Source organism: Triturus cristatus, chromosome 4_1, assembly GCF_964204655.1.
Source record: "Triturus cristatus chromosome 4_1, aTriCri1.1, whole genome shotgun sequence".
In the NCBI taxonomy this organism is placed as follows: Eukaryota; Metazoa; Chordata; class Amphibia; order Caudata; family Salamandridae; genus Triturus; species Triturus cristatus.
In genome coordinates, this window is record NC_140585.1 from 225,519,014 (window position 1) to 225,542,699 (window position 23,686).

The 23,686-nt window shown below is 41.3% G+C and overlaps 1 protein-coding gene across 3 annotated transcripts in view; it reads left to right on the top strand.

Moving 5' to 3' along the window:
- The window catches only part of LOC146854144 (uncharacterized), a 198,969-nt gene that overhangs the window by 55,580 nt on the left and 119,703 nt on the right, over nucleotides 1–23,686 (top strand). For all 3 annotated transcript variants that reach the window (XM_085651917.1, XM_085651919.1, XM_085651918.1), the window contains exons 3-4: nucleotides 4,604–4,718; nucleotides 17,035–17,209. In XM_085651917.1, coding sequence (XP_085508043.1) covers nucleotides 4,604–4,718; nucleotides 17,035–17,209 — 290 coding nt within the window. The remainder of the gene's footprint in view (nucleotides 1–4,603; nucleotides 4,719–17,034; nucleotides 17,210–23,686) is intronic.

The following is a 23,686-nucleotide window of genomic DNA, read 5'->3' on the forward strand; positions in this document are numbered from 1 at the left end:
CAAAAACAAATTTATGAAGAAGTCACCAAAAAAATTGATCATGGATTACTACATGAAAAAAAACAGTGCTCATGCACATCATTTAAACCAATCAGGATGTATGTGAGTGGACAAGCTGGAACTGGTAAAAGTTTCTTAATAAAAGTCATCAGAACCTACCTACAGCAAAAAACAGCTTCAAATTTGTCTTGTGTGGTAACTGCTCCAACTGGGTTAGCAGCCTATAACATAAAAGGAATTACCTTACATCGCTTGCTAATGTTACCAGTGGAGCATGAGAACAAAATAGAATATCACAAGCTAACTGGAGAAGCATGCTTCGAAGTTTCAAGAGTGTTGAAGAAGATGCAAGTTCTCATTATTGATGAGGTGAGCATGGTTTCAAACTTAATGCTTGCCTTTGTACATTTAAGAATGCAACAAATTCTTAAGAGAGACTATGACGTGTTATTTGGAGGTAAACACGTCATAGTTTTTGGAGATCTTTTACAGCTCACTCCAGTTAAAGGACAACCAGTGTTTAATACTGTGACACATGAAGACACGAAGAAGTCATTAGGAAGCATTGGTAATGCGAATATTTGGTCGTTCTTTGAGTACAAAGAACTCACTACCAATATGAGACAAGCAAACGACGAAGATTATGCAAGTATTCTGAAAGATATCAGAATTGGACTACTCACAGAAGTTGGCAAAAAAGCATTACAGAGTAGGATGCTACATAATTTATTTCCAAATGAAGAAATAGTTGCAGAGAAAATATACAAGAACATTGCTGAAAAAAATACTGTAATCTGCTTAATGCCAACACTACGTGAGTGCTCAATATTCAATGAGGAACTTTTGAAATTGGAAAAGGAAGAGATTAAGAAAATGGAAGCAGAGGACGAAATTCAGCATGAAAGAATTACTTTTACATTAACAGGCAAACTGAAAAATAAATTGGATTCACTAGAGAAGAACATTTCCAAAACAGCTGGATTAGAAAAAAATCTATATGTTTGCATGAATTGTCGAGTGATTTTAAGGAGGAATTTGGATGTAGAAAAAGGTTTAGTGAATGGAGCTATGGGAAGAGTTGTGGGTTTTATTAATTATCAGAAAAAAGAAGGAATTGAATGTTTAAAAATAAAATTTGATCAGATAGAAGAAGTTAAAGACATTTGTCGTTCAGTTCGTTTCATGCTTGTGAAAGACTTGTATGTGCGTAGAAAGCAGTTTCCATTTTCTCTAGCATATGCTGTAACTATTCACAAGTCTCAAGGATTGACTGTAGATAGTGCTTTTGTAAACATTGGTTCTACTGTGTTCAAAGAAGGTATGGCATATGTTGCTCTGTCACGAGTAAAAACATTATCTGGTTTATTTATGATAGACTTTGATGACTCAAAAGTTAGTGCTGATACAAACTGTGTAAAGGAGTATAATAGATTAAGAAGAACCTATGCTCCTCATTTAGGACAGTATCCTGTGATTGAAAAACATGTTTCTCGGAAAAGGAGATTTGAAAATATCTGTAATGTGGATGAACAGAACAAAAAAAAAAAAGGACAGTGATGTGATAGCAAGGAAAAAGAAAAAGGACAGTGTTGAAGAGGTTGTTGGTTGCCATTTTGAAAATAGCTCTGGTGTCAACTGCTATGCAAATGTAGTGCTGAATGTTGTATTTTATCTTGAAAAGTTGCTAGAACAGATAATAGTAAATCATGGAAAAAGATTGTGCTCTCTGCTGAGTCTCCTTTATGAGAAACTGAGTAATGATAAAACTGAAATAGAAAGTGCTACTGATGTTAGAAATCTTTTAGATGTATGTTGTGGTTCTACACAGTTTAAAGAAAATGTCCAGCAAGATGCACAGGAATTCTTAATATATATTTTGAGTGTACTTGAAGATGAAGGAGTAGAAGTAGAAAACTTATTTGGTGTCTCTTACAAATGGGAACATTGCTGTGAAAACTGTATGAACACATTTAGTAGTAATGTTGATTCAGAAAGGTTCATATTTTTACCATTACCACAAAGTAAATCAGTGACTTTTAGTAAATTAGTTAAAGATGCCAATCACAACATGGAATGTTCTGAATGTAAATCTGACATGTTTTCCACGTTATTTTTACAGAAATATGGTCAGTATGTAATTTTAATGATGCAACGTTGTAGAGCTGATGGTTCAAAATTGGATACTTTAATAAAGAAGTTTACAGGACAACAATTATCAATTTCTGGAAAAACTTTTGTTTATGTGACGTCATCAGCAGTGCATTGCAGGCGCGCGAGTTATAGTTAGCTGAACTAACTATAACGGGGGAATTTCATTGGTTTTGTATGAGAGAAATGTCCAGCTAACTATAACATGTGTGAAACCTATGGTTTTTTCAGTGAATTTGCAAGGTTTTTTAAATGCTAATTCCTAACTATAACGTGTGTGAAACCTTTGGTTTTTTCAGTGAATATATATATATATATATATATATATATATATATATATATATATATATATATATATATATATATTTGAACTCTACCAGGTAACATATCCCCAGCATGCTTGGTGAGGTTTTATAGTCTTGTAGCCCACTGCCAAGGGCTATTCCAGTTGTTAAAGGTGCTGAACCAGAGCGGTGAAGACCTATAACGAGGGTGAGGGTCTTTAGCAACGGGTATAGCCTGAGGCATAAGGGCTATAAGGCTATTAGAATATTCCACCCACCAAGAGTAGAATGTTCTAAATTAAAAAGAGAGAAACATGAAGACAAACATTGGAATGTTGGAGCTCCGTGCTTATACTAGCCATTATAAGCTAGGAGCTACTACATTGTCTTCAAGGGAGCTCTCAACATACCGATGTTCTGATATAGCTCTACCGGCCATTAAAGGCCCACTCCAACGTTTGGCGAGGGCCTTTAACAAGGGAGAAGCCTTTAATGGCCAGTAGAGCCTGCTCTGGGGGCTCTAAGGCTATTAGAACATTCCACCCCTAGAGGGCACAATGTTCTAATTTATAAAACAAAGGCCACATGAGGTTCTAATCCCCTCGGGCTCCGTGAGGCCTTTGTTAAACATTGGAATGTTGATGCTCCAGGCTTCCACCGGCTATTAGAAGCCTGGAGCACTCCATTGTTTTCAATGGAGTGCACAACGTTCCAATGTTATAATAAGTATTAACGCGTGAGAAGCATTTTAAGGGCACCGAAGAGAAAGAGAACAATGAGATGTACAGAACGTTAAATAAGGATCAACCATAAGGCACCCAACTCCACCGAATTGATATCATCAGATTCACAACATTGATCAACAATTACATAGTAGAGAATATATTGATACTTACCACTACCAAGAACACTACTAGATCTAATAATATATGTCCAAGGGTAAGTGTTAGGGGAAGGGTTATGATTAACTTTAAGTTCCGTGTAGTGCTCTCGCCAAGCTCATCTGTTTCTTCCCACTCAACACTCCCATGTCTGTGTTTTTAAGAGCCTTTTCTTAAAATAAAAAAACCCCACCCAGCTCCGCTGTTGCTCTGCTCTCTTTGCTACTACCGCTCATCAGCATTTACTTTTCCTCTGTCTCCTCCACAGTTAAACCCCTTCATTCCCATTGTTATTTTGTTGTTTTTTTTCAAATTTTTTAAATCCTTTTTGGGTGGCCTGGCATCTGCAATTTGCTGCTGGGCCATTTCTTTCTTAAAAATTTGCTTTTTAATTTTTTTTTACCACACAATGAAGGGTGTCTGCCATCCTAGAACGGTAAGTGAAAACAAAAACAAAATGGCCACCTTGTCTTGACATAAGTGTGACAAAACAGTGGTCACCATGCTGGAGACCACTGTTGTGTCATGGCGTGTGCGCACATAAACATTAGTGTGCTTTTCTTGCCAATGCTGGTCCACATCAGCAAACAATCATTGGCAAAGATAAAAGGTAGCACAAGGCCATTGAGAGGTAGGTCCTATTGGTTTTGCCAATGCTTTTTTATTGGGTGCTTAAGAGTAGATTAATTCTCTGTCATGGTACACTAATTTTGGCTTATTACTCTTCACATTTTGTCAGCGGTAAATATTATGGTTGCGCAACAATGGCAGTCTCCAGACACTACTATTATAAATATTTGGAATGAGCTGTAGATCAACCAGCGGAAGAGCGATGAATGTTAGCCGACTTACCCCGGGCATCTCCTGTTGTTTTTGCAAACCTTACTGCTGAAAACAGAGCTCTAAGATGGCGCTCACTAAGATGGAGGCATGCCACAAGCAAGCCCATACATTTACTGTTTGGACTGAAGGAAGAATAGTAGGGTGAGGTAGAAGGAGACTGACCACTTCCTGAACACACAATCATCAACCCAACCCCTAACATAGAAGTGATCAAAAGCTAGAAAACGAAATGACCTAAAGGCAAGATCCACAAAACCATCTGTCAACCAAAAGGAGAACTGAGGTCTTTTTAAATTACATATCCCTCACAATTAACCCTTAATTGCAGAAACTTCAATACCCTGGCCATGCAGTTTACCTCCGCTCTTCAGTCAAGCCGAAGAGGCTTCGTCTTAGGATCCTCATGGACTCTTGATAACATTTATTTACCTTTTTTTGACCCCTCAGATGCTGTCCTCAAGATTCATCCTTACGTCCAGGAAGCTCTTGATGATGGAAAGCCAGTGGTAGCCCTGGAGAGCACCATCGTGACACACGGCATGCCCTATCCACACAATATCCGGTAGGGAGCAACCGGGGATCTCTATAGGTCTTACGCATGCAACTTTACTCCTTTGTTGGGGGAGGGACTTAGCAAATGCTGGAATGGGCAGCAACAGATAAGGTGATTGTACCGCTGGGTAAAGGGGGAAGATTATTCATTCTATTATGCTGAAAATATACTGGAATTTAATTGATCACAGGTCTCTAAGTCTGCCCAAGACTTCAGAGATGTCTTCTCTGGCGCATTAGAAAGCACCTAAGCTAAAAACACACCGACCACTCAAAGGTTTAAAATGTCCATCTCCGAGAGAGTACAACAAATAACCTGTTCATCCCAAGTATATTACACTTAAGAGACCTCTTCATCTTCTGTTCTGCCGTGTACTTTATTTTATTTGAAATTAAATGGTTTCCCAGCAATTACTTTTCTTAGTTTCATTGTAAATAATACTTCTAGATTTTTTTAGGATGCTTTTTGTTGACGCGTGTATGCAACTCGATTTTTTTACATATAAATATTCTCAGTTTGCTGTCCCTTGTCCAGTGCTTTGCAACATGGAGGGTCTGTTCCTGGAACATGTCAGATTTTAATAATTGAGTTTCTCTTTTTTTTCAGTGCAGTTGCTTTGAAATCTCATTGAGATGTGCTTTAGGTGTTTTCTGTGCCAAGTTTGTCATTACCAATGTTTGATCTAATTTTTCCTAATTTTCTCATGTTTACTTATTCAATGTGTTCATTTTATGCATTATTTCTATACTTGTTTTCTTTTTACATTGCTCTAAATGTTTATTATTTGGCTACATTTTTTAGCGTCTGTTTTTAAAGGTCTTTGTTATATCCCTTTTTAATGTTTGATTAGTTTATTTGTACATCAAATGTACTACAAATAAATGTACTGAATTTTTTTTTTATCATAACATTGTTCATAGCAGTATCTGAGGTCCGGTCCGTGCACATTTTTAGGATATCCAGACAGATTAAGTTTACTTCCTGTAAATTAGGAATCAATGAACTATTATAAATCAATTAACTGTACAGTGGCTATCCAGTGCACACAAACCACAACCCGCATACGCATATTGAGATGTCACAGTTGCAGAAAGGGGAGTCAAAGGAACCCAGGGTTGGAGCATTTGGATTGAAAAGAATAGTACCTACCTCTTGCTATGTGTAGGTAGGGTTCAGGTTTCCATTTAAAGATCTTTGCTAACTGCTGAAACCTAGACTTTCTGCGCCCTAGATGCTCTTATTGTGCCTGATGCAGAACCAGAGGGCAGATATGTAACTTTTTACGTCTGGCTGTCACCAGACAATTATGCAAGCAACAGTAGAGAGGGGTTTTAGCTCCTCCCACATGTTGGGAGCCGTGGGTACATATTTTAATTAGGCCTGGGTGGTAAATTCCGTTCCGCTCGTGGAATTTGCGAAATTTGGGCAATTCCGCGGAGAACGCGTAATTGCCAAAATTCCGTGATCCGCGGCATCGCAGAATTTTTCCCTTGTTCGCGCTTTTAAAATGCGTGTTTGCGCGCGCGGGAGCGATTTACTGGGATCCCTGCGTTTGCCGACTAGTTTTCCTATCCGTTCGCCACGAGATTTTGGTTGCTGGTCACATGATCCCACGAGAGTGTGCGATCGCGAACACATCATTCGGACGCGCCCGCCTTCGCGGACAAGAAACGCGCATCGTGAGCGGGTGGGACAAGTGAAAAAAGATGGCCGCGCCAATTGGTGACCGCATTGGCAAGTTCACGAGATATTCCCCCCCCCCCCCACCCCCCCCCGAGCACGCAAACTGCATTCGCGAACAGGAAAAGCACATCGCGAACTGCCGGAACAAGCAATTCCGCGTCTTCACGGAACTCTGCGCTCTTGCAAGGATTTTTTACCGTTTTGCGGAGCTTTGCGTAGCGCGACTCCGCAAATTCTGCCCACCCTTAGTTTTAATTGGGCAGAAGTAGTATGCTTCCATTAAAAAAAGTGCTTGCCCTCCACATAGCTGTGATCTTTTTGTTTATTTATTAAGCTGCCTGAGCTTAAACCTTCAGGGGCATATACATGACACTGTAATGCTGTAAAAATGTCTTAGATTAGTAGATAATTTATGGTGTTTTTCTCTGGCAGCGAAACTGATGGGAGGAGGGCAGCCATCAACCTACATAGATGTTTACCTCTGGTTTGACAGTGCAACTGTCACCTGAACTGATAAACTTACACCAAAATCATTCTACAAATCGTTGTTACCACACAAATAAATATACCTACTAGTTACATGTAATGCTTCACGTTACCATACAACATTCTTTTAAATCCTTTAAAGCCTGACACATAGGCATTGCCAATGCTTATTTTACTTATGAGAAGATCTGATATATATGTCAGATCTTTTGAAATTTTCCCCCTAAAAAAGTTCATCCAAATTGGATTTGGCATGGCATCTTTTGTGCCGATCCCTCATTGGGACATGTAGAGGTATAAGCTGGGGAGATGGGAGCGGCCATAAATGTACTTTTCTATTTTTAACAAATATAGGAGTCTTTTCTGTCCAAGAATTATCCCTCCCACCCCCATTTCACAGAAAAAAACAAGATTAAAGTGAAGTTACGGTTAGCTTTGGTTATAAGTCAGTATCTTCTTTAAAAAAACAATGAAATTCCCTTAAAAATGCAGGTAAACTACAGTTATGATTCCCAATTAAAACTGAAAAACCACTCAAATGTGCAAATTATGATTAGCTTTTTGATCCATAGCTCACACAACAGCCATGCCAACCGTAACTTGAAAACCAAATGCAAAATGTATGACCATACAATATTTATACCAATACGTGATCACACTTAAATGCACAATGCCAATAAATTACAACATATTTGCAAACTACTAATTAAAACTACATTCGTAGTTGTCTCTTTCATAGTGTTAATGATGATGTAAGCTGTACCTTCATAGTTTAGATTATTTGTGACCTTTGACCAAGGATACGTTTTTAGCATTGGTTTTGGTGTGAGAATAATGGTTTGATATGGGTCGCGGAACTAACCGTTTCTTGCGAATGTCAGTTTTTTTAGTTCCTATGCTGGTTAAATGAGTTATACATAACCTGTCTGACTCTCATCAGCTAGTCGTGATAGTAGTTTCATTATTTACTTAGCAATGACAAATCATTGATATCCTTGAATCAACAGAGATTTGCCAACAACCGCCATTCAGGAGTATCCGTCAATTTGAAGCACACATGTAATCGTCCACTAATTTGGGAAGAGAAGTTTGTCAAATAGATTGAACATTTCTTCTGTCATTCCAACCAGGTCTAGAGACTTGTCTGCTTTCATTTGAGATGGAGCTCTTTGAAATTGTTATTCCTAAGTGCTCTTCTCTCCTCCTAGTCTGTCAAGACATTTCGGCCCCTGATAAATTAAATTTGCCATTAAACTATATACATTTTCAGGGATATATATTTGTTTCTAAGTTGAAATTCTGGATGTGCCTGCCTAGGACAGCAACATTTGCGAGTTGCGACTGTCTTTCACTTGTTTGTAGTGAGTACATAGTTATCTGCAAGATGGTAGTGTATGGGCTTCATCCCAACACAGCTGCTGGTGACATTCCCATTCTTCCTTGCTTCAAGGTTGAACAATCAAAGTCCAAGCTTTCCGCAAGGTGGTTTGGATCCAGATACAACTGAATGCGCCAGTGAAGTATTAATATCCCGTCTAATTATTTTCTTAAGACCATATACTTTTAATTACATAAAATAAGCTACATAAAGGTAAAATATGTAGGCATGAAAATTAGAGACCTTTTACTCTAAGCATTTAGAAGATGAATTGGTAAACTTGGGAACCCTACAGCCCTAACCAAGAAAAAAAGATAGGCTATGTTATTTTAAGCAATTTGTAAAGCATATCATCTATCAAAGCTTTTGGATGTTAGACACCATCCATAGGTGAAACCTGCTATCTGCAGAAGCAAAGGTCTGGATTACAGAGTAAACTCAACTCATTTTGAAACTTCAGCATAGAATTAAAAAACAAGGCGTTTCACTAGCTCCACTTTCATGATAAAAACAAAGCACCTCTTTTAAATGAGATCATAATGATGGGTAGGGTAAGCAGGATTGGTTCCAAGGACAAGAACTTTAAAAGGGACTAAATCATTGTCAATTTTCAGTGGTCATCCTTATGCAACTAGCCAAAGTCGGCCTGATTCACCCCGGTATAAATAAATCATTGCCACTTGGATTCTTTTATAGAGACCTGGCCCCCAAGGTGCCACAAATAAACCTAAGCAAAAGGGTATTCTCCCCCTCTATCAAGATAATATATCTATTCACTCAAGTCTATATTCCATTTTTTCAGATCTGGAGGAAAATGATTCACTGAGGGGGCTTGGATTTAGTTCCTCTGATTGCTGCAACCTACACAGCGAGTCTGACATCCAATGTGGAGAGGTGTGGCTCACTGGTTAGAGGTGGCAGATCCGTAAGCAGAGAATCGGCCAGGGACCAGGGTTCAATTCCCGACGCGGCAGGGTCGTGGACCAGGGTCAAAACGGACTCGATAATTCTCCCCTCGGTACCTACTCTAACCAGGAACACACTCGGCAACTCTGGGCATTAAGCTTGCCTCATCTCTACAACGGCCCCCCACAGACGCCGAGGATGCCTGGTTTCACCTTGGAGATACCCAGAAAGGGACCATCTCACAGGGATAGCCAGGACGGGTTCCCCAGCGGTCTATAGCGCCGGGACACTTCCGAGTAGCTGTGCGCTGTATAAATGAAAATAACATAACATAACAATGCCCTGCTAAAGATAAGTCTGTTGTATATCTTGGGTGCATTTTCCCCTCAAGGTCCATACTGTCTAAGGACTGGGTGATCTCCAAGGATGAGCCCAGTCAAGAGGGAGAAAGGGATTCCGCCGCCAACCTGGAAGTCCATCAATGAGTTACGCTCCGAAGGGGGGTTGTGTGGTGCCCCTATGGATAGTGATATCTTCACTGACCTGTCCTTTGATATGGGGCAGAATGCTTCAACGAATGCCCCATGCACGCCTGAGGTGGGTAAATCCCTCTGTACAGCTACATAGCTTTGTTCCAAATCAACAACCCTGGACTGGGCCACTGCCCAAACCAAATCTATCAGATCCGACTTAAGGATGATCAGCTGAAACACAGTAGGGTTAATTGCCAAACTGCAGTTCAATGACTGGCTAACTTTTGTTAGCAATTTTGATATTATACTCTTACAGGAACCATGGGTCACGTATGATGTTTACCTAGATAGATATCTATGCGACAACCTGCCAGCACTTTCATTCACTGCAGTTCAGGCAAGAGTGAGACTTTCTTCTTGGTTTAAAACCACAATCCATTATATTATTTAAGTCCTGTTGGGTGAGGGAGGTAACTTTCAGGACTTTGATCTGAAATGGGGTAACAACTTTGGCTTAGTACTTGTTAATTTCTGTAATGATTTATTTACTATTAAGAATAATCCGCATTTTCGTAATTTGTTTGACTTTGTTGAAAATGTTCTTACCAGAAACAGATCACTGGGTTCTAAGCCTATCCTTATAGCAGGTGATACCCTCTACCCGAACCAGGAACAGAGCATTATTCAGACTTTAGATTCAAGGGCCGCATGTTCTGCTGGCTTCCGATCTTCAGAACACCATGTGTCAGTCCCAAGAGGGAGTGCTGACATATGTTGTGAGAGGAAGTCCTTCAATGATAGATTATATTTTCACTTCTAGAAGTATATTAAGTTATGTGTTCAAGGGGGGGTGCTGGCCAGTGTCCATAGCAATCATAGCTCTTTAGTACTCCCCTTAGCCGTCCCAATGAGAACGGTCACACCATCTGCAGGTTGCTGGTCCCACTTGCCCACTAAAGACTCGGGTCGGAGGTTAGTGTGGCAGTTTCCTAAAATGGATGTAGCTTTAGGCAGGATCATCGATACCAGTAGGAACTGGTTGATACCTGTATCACTGGAAGGCAACCCTGCCACAATAGTGGGAAGCTTCCGTAAGTTGCTCACAAGATCAGCTAGGAATAAACTCTGTAAGCCGATGAATAGAGAAGCTATAGTTTAAAGCAGACGCGAATATAAAATGGCACTAAAAAAAAGAAGAGAGACTTGCAGTCCCGGAGATGAGCGATGGGAAAAGTTTATTGGTTATTGTAGGCTAAAAGACACCTAGGTCTTTTAGAAGCTGGCTAAAGCTAATTTAGCTCCTAAGAATACTGTATGTCTGCCTATTGACCCAGAAGAGTGGGAAAAATGCTTTTGTATGATCTCCTGCCCTTTGGACCGTACCTATGATTTTACTAATAAGGAGCCTATCAAATTTTCTTTAGATATTACTTTTTCTTTGGAAGAAGCGTCATGATAGCTAGCCTGTCTAAGAATGCACCAGGACCAGATGGGGCTCCTATGGACCTTTTAAATGGATACCCTTTATTTTTGGGCGCCCCTCCTCACCAATGCTATCAATGCTTCATAAGAAACAGCCATACCAAGCCCCTGGCACTCTGCAATAATAGTACCTGTTTTTAAAATGGAGAACTGCTCACGACCCTAAATGATATCGCCCATTCTCCCTTATAGACTCTACTGTAAAAATCATTCGGCGAATTGTCTTAGAAGGAGTTATACTGTGGACCACAGAGAACCGTTTTTATCTGCAGTCCAATATGGATTCAGGCTTGGTCTGGGCACTCTTGAACAATGTTTTAAATCTGCATCTACCAGTAAGTAAGTATGTTTGCCAAACATAGCTCCTTACATATAGAATTTATGAATCTCTCATGTGCATTTGATAGTGTTAACAGATCTGCATTGAGAGACTATTTCAGCTATTGGTATAGAGTCAGGGCAAGTAGACATTTTGAGGGCCCTACATACTGATCTCTCTGCCTCAGTGAGATACAGGAAAGAGTGCGAATGCACCGATCCTTTCCCACTCAAGGAGGGGTGCGAGGGTTACGACAAGGTTGCGTTCTGGCACTTATCTCGTTTTTACTGTATGTGAACGGATAGGAACAGGCCTTAAATAAGGGGCTGGGTGTCCCCATATTAAACAAAAAAACCTCTCCCAGTGCTTCTATATGCAGATGATGCTGTTCTTCTTGCTGAACAACAGTCTGTTTAAGCAGTCTACTTGATGTCTCTGTTAATTACATGGATAGTCTGAATTTGAATAGCAGTTACTCCAAAACCTTTATTATGGTATGCGGTCCCAAATCCACCAAGAAGCACTGTATGAGCATCAAAGGTAGACCAATTGAAACAGTAATTCATGTTCCATACTTTGGGTTAATGTTCCGCTGGGCCTGTACCTGGCCACGTTGCATTTCAAATTGTAAAACCATTTTTTTCCAATCTATCTGTACTATTTTATCTCTTTTTTCCACCTTGGGGAAAAGACCATCAGTCTATTGTTGGAAATTTACAAATGTGAATGTATCCCCTTCTGAAAATATGGTGCGGGCTTCTGCGGGCACAAGGGTGTGGGATGCATTCGGGTAGAAGGAAATAGACTTTGTTGAAGTTTAATGGGAGTCCCGTTGAGCAGTCCACATTATGTGGTATATTCGGAACTAGGCTTGGATTATGTGAAGGAGCAGATCAAACTAGCCCCGCTGCTACTGTGGAGCTTGATTTTGACTAATGATCAGCCCACCCTAAATAAAGAGATTATAAAAGATTGCCTCTATGTGATCCTTGGGACAGAATACCTTGGCTCTAATACATCAAGTAAATTACTAATGCCCTAAATTTTCCTTGTGTGTTTGAAAGTCCCACCACCCTAAACCAGTAAAAGGTTGGCTCAGAGAGAACTGTGTTTCAGAGAAGCTTGGAGAGGGATGTAAAGGAAATTATGGAACCCTCGGTTGAGGGAGTGCTGTTTAGTACAGACTACGTTTAATGTTGCGCCAAACCTGGACCCGGTCACGGACACCTGGGAATGCACGCTGCTGACCACGTTCAGATTTGGATCCATTAGATGGATTCTCAGCTGTTTGTATTTGTCCTTGTGATGAAGTCTCCCCTCAGTTTCTGTTGAATTTTACATTGTTTTATAAATTTTACCAGCCCTGTGCAAAGCGATTTTTAATCCATACCCTGAGGAGACTTATCTTTATCAGGTGTAGCCTCCCTCTTTAATATCTGCAATTACTGAGCAGTGTTGAAGTATGCGTAGCTGTACGCTCTTTTTTAGACTGTACAGTACGACATCATAAATCCATGATTTTTTACGTGAATATGTTTTATATTGGTTGAGTTGAGTGATTTCAAAGTATACTATTTGTCTCCTCCATATTGGAGGACAATAATTATGGATGTTGTGATATTTTTAGCTTGATCCATCTAATGTACTTGTTTTTAATATAATTGATTAGTTGATTATGTCAATTTATCTTTGTAATGCTCTTCTAATCATTTATTAACATTTTCAATATGGTCAAATAAAGAAAGAGACTTGGTTATGGTTTCCAAAACATGGGAATGTTTAAGGGCTTTTTATAGTGTGTGCAGCGATACTTCAGCACTGTGGGCCCTGACCACAGCCTGCACTCCAGGTGTACTGTGGGCCAGGGTATCGCCTCTTACAGCAGGGCCCTGGCTCTTGGTTACACACCAGCCCTCACAGTACTCCAGAGCATGAATCCACATAACTACAATGGGATGTTCTCAGACAGTCTTACATTGTTCACATATTCCTTCAGGAAGTTCTTGGTCATGGAGAGATAAGATGCACCATATGAGTTTGAATATAATCTTCATACAGGGGTCTAATGTTTGTGTGCGGGCTAAAGGCACTGGTATTACCATTTCAATAATAAATCTGGAACACGCGTTCTTGCCAACGTTGGTTTAACCATTCTGAAATAACCTTTGTTACTATCTTACGGAACTTCAATCCATCAGTCAATCACTTGACTTCCTTGAAAGCTCGGTTCTAAGTTGATGCAATTCCACACCAATTAAGTATAATTGTGGCTGCTGCATTTGCTATTAGTACTGACAAATCAATTTTGCTATGGTTTAATATTTTCCTAAATACTTGAAGGTTTTAAATTTGATTTCTATGATACAAATATTGCAAGAAGTAAGTTTAATAGTAATTCTGGCACTGCCATAAAAAGGTGTCTATATCATTGGATTTTTGGTGCATTGGTAATGTAAACACTATTAACTGGTCGTATGAGCTTTTCGTAGGTAATTCTAACATCTCCCAATATGAATTGTTAAAGTATCCAGCAAAATACAAATGCTATTAAGAATTAGATTAAATCAAAACATGGAAAGTGAGGTGATACGAGCTAGGAGAGGAGTATCCTTTTATCTTACAGTTTTTAGGTCTCGCCTGACCCAGAGACCCAGCGCATGCGCTGATCTGGCAAGACTTTTTGTGAGGGCTCAAAAGTGCTACCATGGCCAACCTAGAGCTACAGTGCATGGGCGCGCGCCGCGATTGATCGCGATCACTTTCGCGGACGCACGGCCGCTTTGGTGTTTGATCGCGATTGCGATCACTTTCACTTTCTCGGCCGCACGGCCGCTTTGATGTTCTCCGTGAGCCAATGCTTGTTTTTTTCTGTTTATTACTTCTATGTAGTAATGGTGGCACCCATGCTTTAGCTTAAACATCTTAGGCTAAAGTCGGGTGCTGAGATTGCTTAAAAAGTAAAACCAATAGACAATTCTTTACTTTTGAAGCAATCTCGGCACCCGACTTTAGCTTAAGATGTTTAAGCTAAAGCACGGGTGCCGCCATTACTACAGAGCCGTAATCAACAGACACAAGCATTGGCATAGCCAAAAGGTCTCGCTTTTGGGACCTTATAAGTATTTAGTTATGCAACTGTTGCATGGCTAAACACTTATAAGGTCCCAAAAGCGAGACCTATTGGCTATGCCAATGCTTGTTACCAGATTGTTGTTGCTTGTTCAAAGGGATGACTTTACATACAGCATGAAATGGGAAGCTCTTGGCTTTTCTTTATAGGGCAATTTACTAGAGAAGCTGAATCATCATGCCACAATGTAGTGAGCTCCTTACCAAACTCTTCTTGTGTAAGAACATTAAGTTTGCATCTGTGGTGTTTTCTCGGGCTATATTTGCCCATCGTGAGGCCTCCTCCACATCCTGGGACGCGTCACTTGACAGGTGCCTGCTGACTTCCAGGATGCATTCAGCTGGATGACACATGGAAGACATGCAGGACTATCTCAGTATTGTGATCATAGTATACATTTGTCCTAACTAAATAAAGGATATACGTTTGTGCACAGATCGTAGGCCTGGAAAGGATGCTTTGGACGATTTGCACATCGACCATCTTACGTGTGTCAAACTTAACACTTTGGGTTCTGGCCCCTCAATAGCAAACGTCAAGGTCTCCGTGGATTACACAATCACTTGTTCAAATTATTTCCCCAAAAACCCAAACCAAACATTCCAAAGACAAATCTGTCCCTTTGTATACTCCCCACTTATGGACACTAAAACAAGAGTGCAAAAAAGCTGAGAGGAAATGGAGGGAATACCATAGGAACACAATCAAATCAAACTATTGAAACTTACTAAGTAAGAGCCATTCTGAAATCAAAACCATTCAAGTTGCCTACTATGTTGCAAAAATCAACCACGCCTTTAACTTCTCGCGTAAAATATTTCAGGTAGTCAAGGCAAAACTGGAGCTCACTTCTAACCACTCCACCCCGTAAACGTCAGTACTCGGGTGCAATGATCTTGCTAGATTTATAAAAAAATAAATCACCATCATCTGCCTAACTGGTGGTCCAGGCATTTATTTATTTATTTCCTGCCTGGACTATGAAAACTCATTCTACCTAGGAGCTCCCAAATCTATCACCAGTAAACTCCAAGTAGTAAAGAATTTTGCAGCCCGGATTCTGCTGACTATCCCTACGTATAACTCCGCCCGACAGGCCTTAGCATCCCTCCACTGGCTCCAAGTTGCTCAGTGGATCAAGTTCAAAGCCTTCTGCATAGCCCACAGGGCCCCCTATGTCTCGACCTCTGATCTCTCACTACACTCCTAGTAGAACTCTTTGTTCCTCCAACGCCCAATGGAAAGTGGTCCCCATCATTAAAAGAGCGAGAAGTGGGGGAAAGTCCTTCAGCTATAATGTGGCCCAGTTATGGAACGCCCTCCCCCACACTTGGCGTCTTTTTGGAAACTTTTAAAAACCTGTCTATTTAGGAAAGTGTACCTCTCTGGAGCACGTTGTTTAGTCTGTGTTGCACTGATAGCGCTGGGATGCCGACAGGTAGCGACACGCTCTATAAATGCTGCATGGAAAAAAAATAGAAAAACTGGGTCTTCCAGTCCTTAAAATAAAAATATAAATGATTAAATACGGATGTGATGGAGAGCAGAGACAAGGATCACATATGTGTTGAAACATGCATCGGCCAGGTTGGCTCTAACCTGCTTGTTTGTTACCTGCCCGTAATCATGCAGACTTCTTTGGGGTAGCCCCATTTTGAGTCCCTGAGGAATACTAGAAAAACAAGATTTGAACAAAATTAAATTACCACCTTTTGGACGAACAAATTCCTATTATAGTAAAAAAATCTTTATACTTATTTTGCAAATAATCCTAACTTTTTTAAACCTTTGAATCCTATTTTTGTCTTTTAAGAAAGTTGAGGTAATGTGCTGTAAAGCTGTAGATAACATTTGTACTTTACTAAAGGTATAGTTTTTTGGGGGCACTTTCTAAGGTAACCATCCTAATTGAAAAAAGTATTAAAACTGATTGTGTTTTAAAATAAGTTTGGAATTTCTAATTAAAATGTTTACGCAACTACTGGGAATTCAATACTGCTTTCATGGTCATTTTTTGCTTCATGTATGGAATTTCACCTGCCCATATAATGCTTACTGGGTAACACAACGTGGGTATCCAGTGTTCATTGACACGTGTGGGTCCAAGCCGGTTTTTGAGGGATGGGATGGGATAAATGCACAAACAAACACCCTAAATGGGAATCATTCACACAGTCCGTCTTTATCCTGACAATCTGCCATGGATCTAGACATCTGGTCCTTGTAGTTTGCAAACCAGTCTTGGTGTTCTTGAAGGCCTGGGGCTGAGCCGGTGCAGGTTGAGCCTTGTTATCCAGTGTCTGCACCATGCTTGCATCTACAGTGATCTACCCAAGCACAGTCCAGATTCATGCTCTTTCCAGCATGTAGGATGGGAGCAGAAGTTACAACGCATAGAGCAGTTCCTAGGGTACACATGAATCGAGTAGGTTTGCCGACCTGACTCATCCATAGTTTTTGTCTTCCAGGATGGCCAGAGAAGTGGAGGAGATAGTTCGGCAGAATGGGTCCGTGCCGGCCACTGTGGGAGTGTTGCACGGCAGAATTCATGTCGGCCTCAAGGATACTGAGCTCCAGTTCCTGGCAGAAGCGAAAGACGCCGTGAAGGTGTCGCGGAGAGACCTTCCCTACGTGCTGAGCCAGGTAAAGTTGGAGCTTACCAATGAAACCGGAGACACTGTCAAGTTCTCCAATGGTTCTTTGTACCTTCTTTATGGTCGCCATTTTCCATACCCCAAGTTAGTGCATTTTGCTGACTGGTAAAATTAAAGGTGTGATAAATGTATCTTTTTCTTATACAAGACTACTAGCCACAAGATACACATCCACACAAACCGATGTTCTCTGACTAAACCGTGCTTCTGGAATTAATAGTGTGTAATTTCTCACAAGTCGTGTAAGGTTGCGTTACTTTAGCCAACATCACATTATGGGCCAGACGCATTAAAGGCTTGTCGCAAATAGTGGTTGTAAATTGTCCACTAACCTTTAACAACCAGTCTTTAATATAGTGATCCGCCTGTGTAGTAATGAATCTCGCATTGCAAACGCTCCAGTTGCAGGTGGTTGCAGGCTGATCTGCCTACTGAATAGAAATGAGGTAGGTCTCTATTTGTGTCCTCCTGTGGTTAGTTACAAGTACAGGGATGGTGGCATACCACAGCCTCTGTGTTTGGATCCCTAGACTGGAAATCTTTCCTCCTCAAAGCAGCCTCTGTCCCTTAAAGGAGCCGGTGATGGTAATCTTTTAAACTTTGCATATTTGGGAACACATTGGGAGGAGCAGTGGTACCCGGACAGCTGCCGCTTCCCCCCTCCCAACCCCCCCACCCCCCCCCCCCCCACACCCTCAGTCCGAAGCTGCAACGCCATTCTCAAAAGGAAAGTGCCCCAGGGAACGCCTTCCACTTTGCAGATCAATTACTGCCACCTTTGATGTTTTGGTAATTGATCAATAGTTTGTGACTGCAGTTCTACCCTGAATTGTAATTAGGCAGGGGACACCCCTTCCCCGCCCCTTCCCAATTAAATGGGTCGTCAAAGCAAGCGATGTTACAGTAGGAAAGCTTTTCCAACTTGCAAAACTGATTTAATAAATACCCCCCAAAAATCAGTTGCAAACCTTGTGATTCCGCAATTCACCAGATCTGCGATTCCAAAATGGCTTTACAACTCAGTCCCAGAAATCACAACATACTCGGGGACTTATTTACAAGCCTCTTGCGCCACTTTTGCGTCATTTTTAACATGGGAAAAGTGTAAATAAGCCCCTTAATATGGAGTGTCTGATGGCATAGCCTGTCCTTCCTCACTTTCAGTGGGCAGCCGGGTGAGCATCCCTCATCAGAACTAGTGATCTTTTACACTGCGCTTCCTCTTTCACAATCTCAGGTTTCTGGTGTTATCTTTCTTCATTTATATGTTTCTTGTGATCTCCTTCCGAGAGCACCGTTTCACATATGCAACTCGGGCACTATTTCCGACCTTCTTCTGGGGAGACTGGATTATTCATGTAGCAACTCTTTTTGGAACCGTTTAATGGCAAGTGTGGCAAAGTTTCATTTTATTGAATGCCTCAGGTTTGAAGATGTGCAGGGGCTTTCAAATAGCTCAGTGCCTTTTTATTTCTTAACTTTTAATTTATATTTTCTACAAATCTAAATGTAAAAGATGTCCTTTTGTAGTAATGTAATGTATCCCATAGCTAGACTGTGGTATGCAACAGTAATAAGGAGGGTATAGTATAGCATATATCGGATAGATATATTATAGTTTGTAGAACTTTATTATTTATCACCTGACACCGAAAAAAGGGGTACAAAATGAGTACACAAGGAAGATGAAAAAGCAACTAGAAGGCAAAAAGGGGGTGAATAGGCGCGTGATCTGCAATGTGACATTAATTATAAATACTTTTCAAGAAACAGTTTACATAGATTCTGTAACATATATCCTTTCCCAATTTGTATGTACAAGCTTCTCAAGTGATGATTGGGAGCAACCGTCAATAATCAATTTATTCTCATTAGAGATCTTGCTTCCATATTCATAAAATGATCCTCTTTGCAATCGTGAATGCTTTCCATAAGAATAGTCTCTGAGGGTTCTTGAGCCCCTTTAATTTAAAGTCCAGGGTAATCCAAGTTTTAGAAATTGTTACTTGGACTGACAAAACTAATGAGATTCTCTCATGGATTACACTCCAAACTTGCTTTACTCATTTGCATGCATAGATCATGTGTATTAGACCACTGCCAAGGCCAGTAAGTGCCCAACACCTGTCATTTTCTCCCAATCGGAAAACTTTCAGTGGCATCTAATATTTTCTGAGAAGGATTTTTTGCTTCATCAACGTTTTTCCAGATCAGCCGAGAAGCTGAAGCTGGTATTAAGCATCATACACCTAAAGGTAGCTATTTGCTAATTGTTCATTCAGAGTGGACGGAAAGGGAGATTGCTTTGGGCAGTAGCCGCTAGTGGTGTAGCGGGGAGTTAAAAAAGAAAAGGGAAAAAGAAATTGCACTCACCTTCCCGGCAGCCGCCTCTCCTCCATCCTCTTAGGTCGCAGGAAACAGGGAGCACACAGGCTCCCAGACTCCCTAACCAATTAAAACGCTGCAATTCAGCAGCATTTTGATTGGTCTGAGCGCCGTCGTTCGTGCATGTTCTCCATCAAGACTGTGCAATACAGCCTGGTGGAGAACATGCCAAGTGCGAATGACTGTTTGGCTGGCCAAACCGTCATGCGCACGTAGAAAGTGCCCACTACTCCTCCCACTGTTCTGTGGGCAGAACAGCCCCACCAGCACCTTCAGTGCCACTAGAAAAGAATAAAATGATAACCTGGTGTTACTATCATTTTATTTTTCCTGTGGGATGACGCTCCCCACAATAGCGGAGGACACTCCACTGGTTTTGGGGTTAAGTAATGTCTATGATTGGAAATTGACTGAACTTGGTGGGGCAACCAGTGACAAGAAGGGAAGTTGAACCAGTATTGGCAGCTGGGGGACCTGTTTACCGCACTACCAGAAGTGTTATTATTAACTATAATTTGAAACACTGTTGCCCACCTTTGATGGCCAGCTACCAGTTGTGCATTAATTAAAAACGTCGGAACACAAACGAGAGGCAATAAAACAGAGAATTCTTATGAAAATTAGTACATTGAACATCCAGAGAAAATAAAATAAATTCTTCAACTGATTCTGTGACTCTTTAAACCATTACTTCTTCACCAAATACAGATAGATGCATCCAACGCGTTTCGCCAGGTTATAGGCTTCTTCAGGGGAAAATCCTGTGTCCAGTCAGGCAAGCAGTTTTGAGCAGACATGACATTACAACTGACATACGAGTATTCCATGAAGTTTCTTACATCAACAGAAAACTCAGTAGTTCTATTGACTGCCGGTAGGCAAAAAGACAGGGTTCTATGCCATTTCACTTAAAAACGATGCAGAGCAAGTGAAACCAAATGAAAATGAAAGGGAAGTCAAGCAATTGAGGCAAAGGAAAGGAGAGGAGATATGAGCACTTGGGGTAGGAGGAATGAAGAGGAGAAATCTTGTACGTTTGAAGACCCATCAGTAGTCCAAGTGTATAAGTGAGAAAAGAAGACAGCGAAAGGGCCAGATTAAGAGACTACCTCTGCAGTAGATAGTGTGAATGATGTAAAAGAAAAAGGGCCAGATATTTTCAAGTACAAAAGTGGCATTGCATGAACACTGAGCACTCGCAAATTGTTTAATAAAGTTTCAAAATGTGTATAATCTAGAGATCGGCTGTGTTAGCTCACCAAGCCACTCTTTAGCATGGCTCCTTTGTTATCAAACCCAGTGTGATTTTTAGAAAGAGGTTTCCTGGTGCTAATAATGTTCTAAGGCGTTCCTTGTTGCTGCCTTGCTACGCCAGGCGCCAACACTTTCCAAAGTGGAAGTGGTTCAGTGTAGACCTTTCTGATTTGGAAGCAGTCCAAGGTAGACAGCACTTCCAGAACCACATCCACACCACAGGACAACTTTCCATGTGCATCACGGGCTCTCTCCATTTCACACCCGGTAGTTGCAGCGTTGTGCAGCAAATGTAATGCACCAAGACCTGCTGTTCTATTCTAGTCTCCATCTACTGGCTTCTGACTCCATGCAAGAGGCACAGCCAGATGCAAAGAAAAGGCCTGTCATTTAAATCTGCATGAACGGATGATTTTGATCACTGCTGTGCCATACATCCTGGTTTTGTTGTCCTCGCACATGATTAATACACTGTAGTCCTGGATTTCCAACATGTACACAACATACCGCCATTGGATGACACCTATCTATGAATGGATGTGGTTTGGCACTGACCGGTACACACTCTGATCTGGCTGTATTTTGTTCATGTAGGACCTAAGCACCTTCAGTGTCTCCAAGTCGTGAGCCTAGGAAACCCTCCACCTTATCTCTGTTCAACCACACATACATTTGCATTGCTTTGAAGCTGGCTAGGTGTTACTCTCTGGGATGTATATATACAAGCTTATTTCTCAGCAGAGTAAAAACGCCTGTGAACAACCATGGCCAATGCCTATGAGCTAGTCTCATTTTCCCTTCTGCTCTTCAGTGAAATAAAATCCCACCTGGTTCCCAGAATTCACCTTTGTGGTTGGTAGCCTTATCAATGGCTTGCTAAGCATCGCTCATTTACTGCCTTTTCAGTAAATTGGTGGGTTCAGCAACTGCTCTCCATCTTCTGTGCCAAGGTGCACCTCGTTGCATCTGACTCGGGGAAACCTTTGGCAATCTGCCTGGTGGTGGCACTACAGTGCACAGGATCTAGCTTTCAGCCTTTGGATTCCATTTGATCTAGTCCTTCTTCTCAGGTGTATACCTTGTGCCAGGAAGTTATCCTCCCACAGATGAATGATAATTCCACCCTAGCATGCATGCCAAGCTTGACTTAAAGGCGCCCATGCATACCTAGCCTGTGGAGAGCACACACAACATAGACTAGTTCTTAGCCAACAGGTTACCTTACTGAAAACTTTCACTCACTAATACACCACAGTGAATTAGGCACACAATGAAACCGCTGCAGTCACCTCAATTGTTCTGGACTCCGTTACTTCACTCTTTTTTGCATTATCTGTTCTTCCTGAAGGTAATAAAATGCCAGTATCTTTAAGGGCCTCAAAAAACGGATTGATTTGTGCTGTGCTGGACACTACACCTGGTGCAGCCACACAGCGCCCTGCAGACACACTTGCACATACTTGAATAGAAAGTGGGCCTACACATCTATTGCCTTGGGAGTCACAGTGCAGTGCAGCTGTTCTGTGTTGCTTGTCAAAGATCATAGTACATTCACACCAACTTCTAGATTCTTGAGTCTTTGAACTGAGCAGCTGAAACACACAGCCAAATATCCTACATCCAAATGTCCATTCTAGAGAAAATTGCTTAAGCATGTCTGTCTGCCACTGGATAACCTGATGGTTAAAGAAATGCTGAGCATCATCGACAATGGTGATAAACTTACATCTTTGATTTTAAAAGATCTTGAGCGGTTTGACATAAACAATGAGCATCATTGGAGAAATGACGTACCCTTAGGCCCCTGATCTGTGATGGAGGCTGGTCTGACTTCCGGCGAGCTGTGGTTCATTTAGAAGTGTTTTTTTTTCAGGAAAGATGTAAGGCAATTTATAGGTTAAGGCTTTGCCTCATCACCTTAGGTTCCTCTGGAATGCCATAACCTTGAGAGCAGGTGGACAAGAGGTCTCCTTCATGGGGCATACTTCATGGTATGCAGGTTCAGGGATTACACTATGTCCTTGATCGCTTGAAACATTAGATGCTCTGGTATATCAATCTTCACTTATCGGATGATGTTTTGTACTTCCTCGCTCTGTTGCAGGGATTCTACGGAGTCACAAAACTATGCTTGGGATTATGGCACCTTAGTAGGCAGAGACTGAGTCATCCTACAACCTGAGTACCCATGAGCCCGGGACCGACTAGCTAAAGTGTCTCACTTGCTCTCCTACTCACTCACAGAGTGACACGTGATTAGAACCTGAAGTTCTGTTTTACACCAGAACACAACACTCCGACCCTCTCAGGAATCGCGTTAACAGGACACACCTTTTGCTCTCACACTCGTGCCAGTCCACAATAAGTTCTGACAGAGACACGAGGAAAGTTGAAAATGTTTATTTTAACTACAGTACTCTAGTATGCAGTATACATGCCACAACAAGTAGGAAAATGCCTAACACAAATACGGTTAGCATTGCATGTAGTCCGTAAATCATAAATGGAGCTGTCATTATATACGACCGTGTAGCCTAACCTCCCTCCTCTTCTACAGAAGGAAAATGACTATATATCAGAAGATCCTTCGGTGTTGGCAGCAGACCCCGTACCTTACTCTACACAGATGAAAGTTCTACATCTCCGGTGCTGTCACCTATCTGTGCATAACTATATGACAAAAGTACGTGTTCCCAAACAACAGCTGCATTTGCGGGTTTTGCAGGGCCGGACTGGCCATAGCGGGCACCGGGCATTTCCCTGGTGGGCCGCCAGGGTGGGGGCCGGTATTGTTACCGGGGCTGGTTGTGCAGCATAATTGTAATAT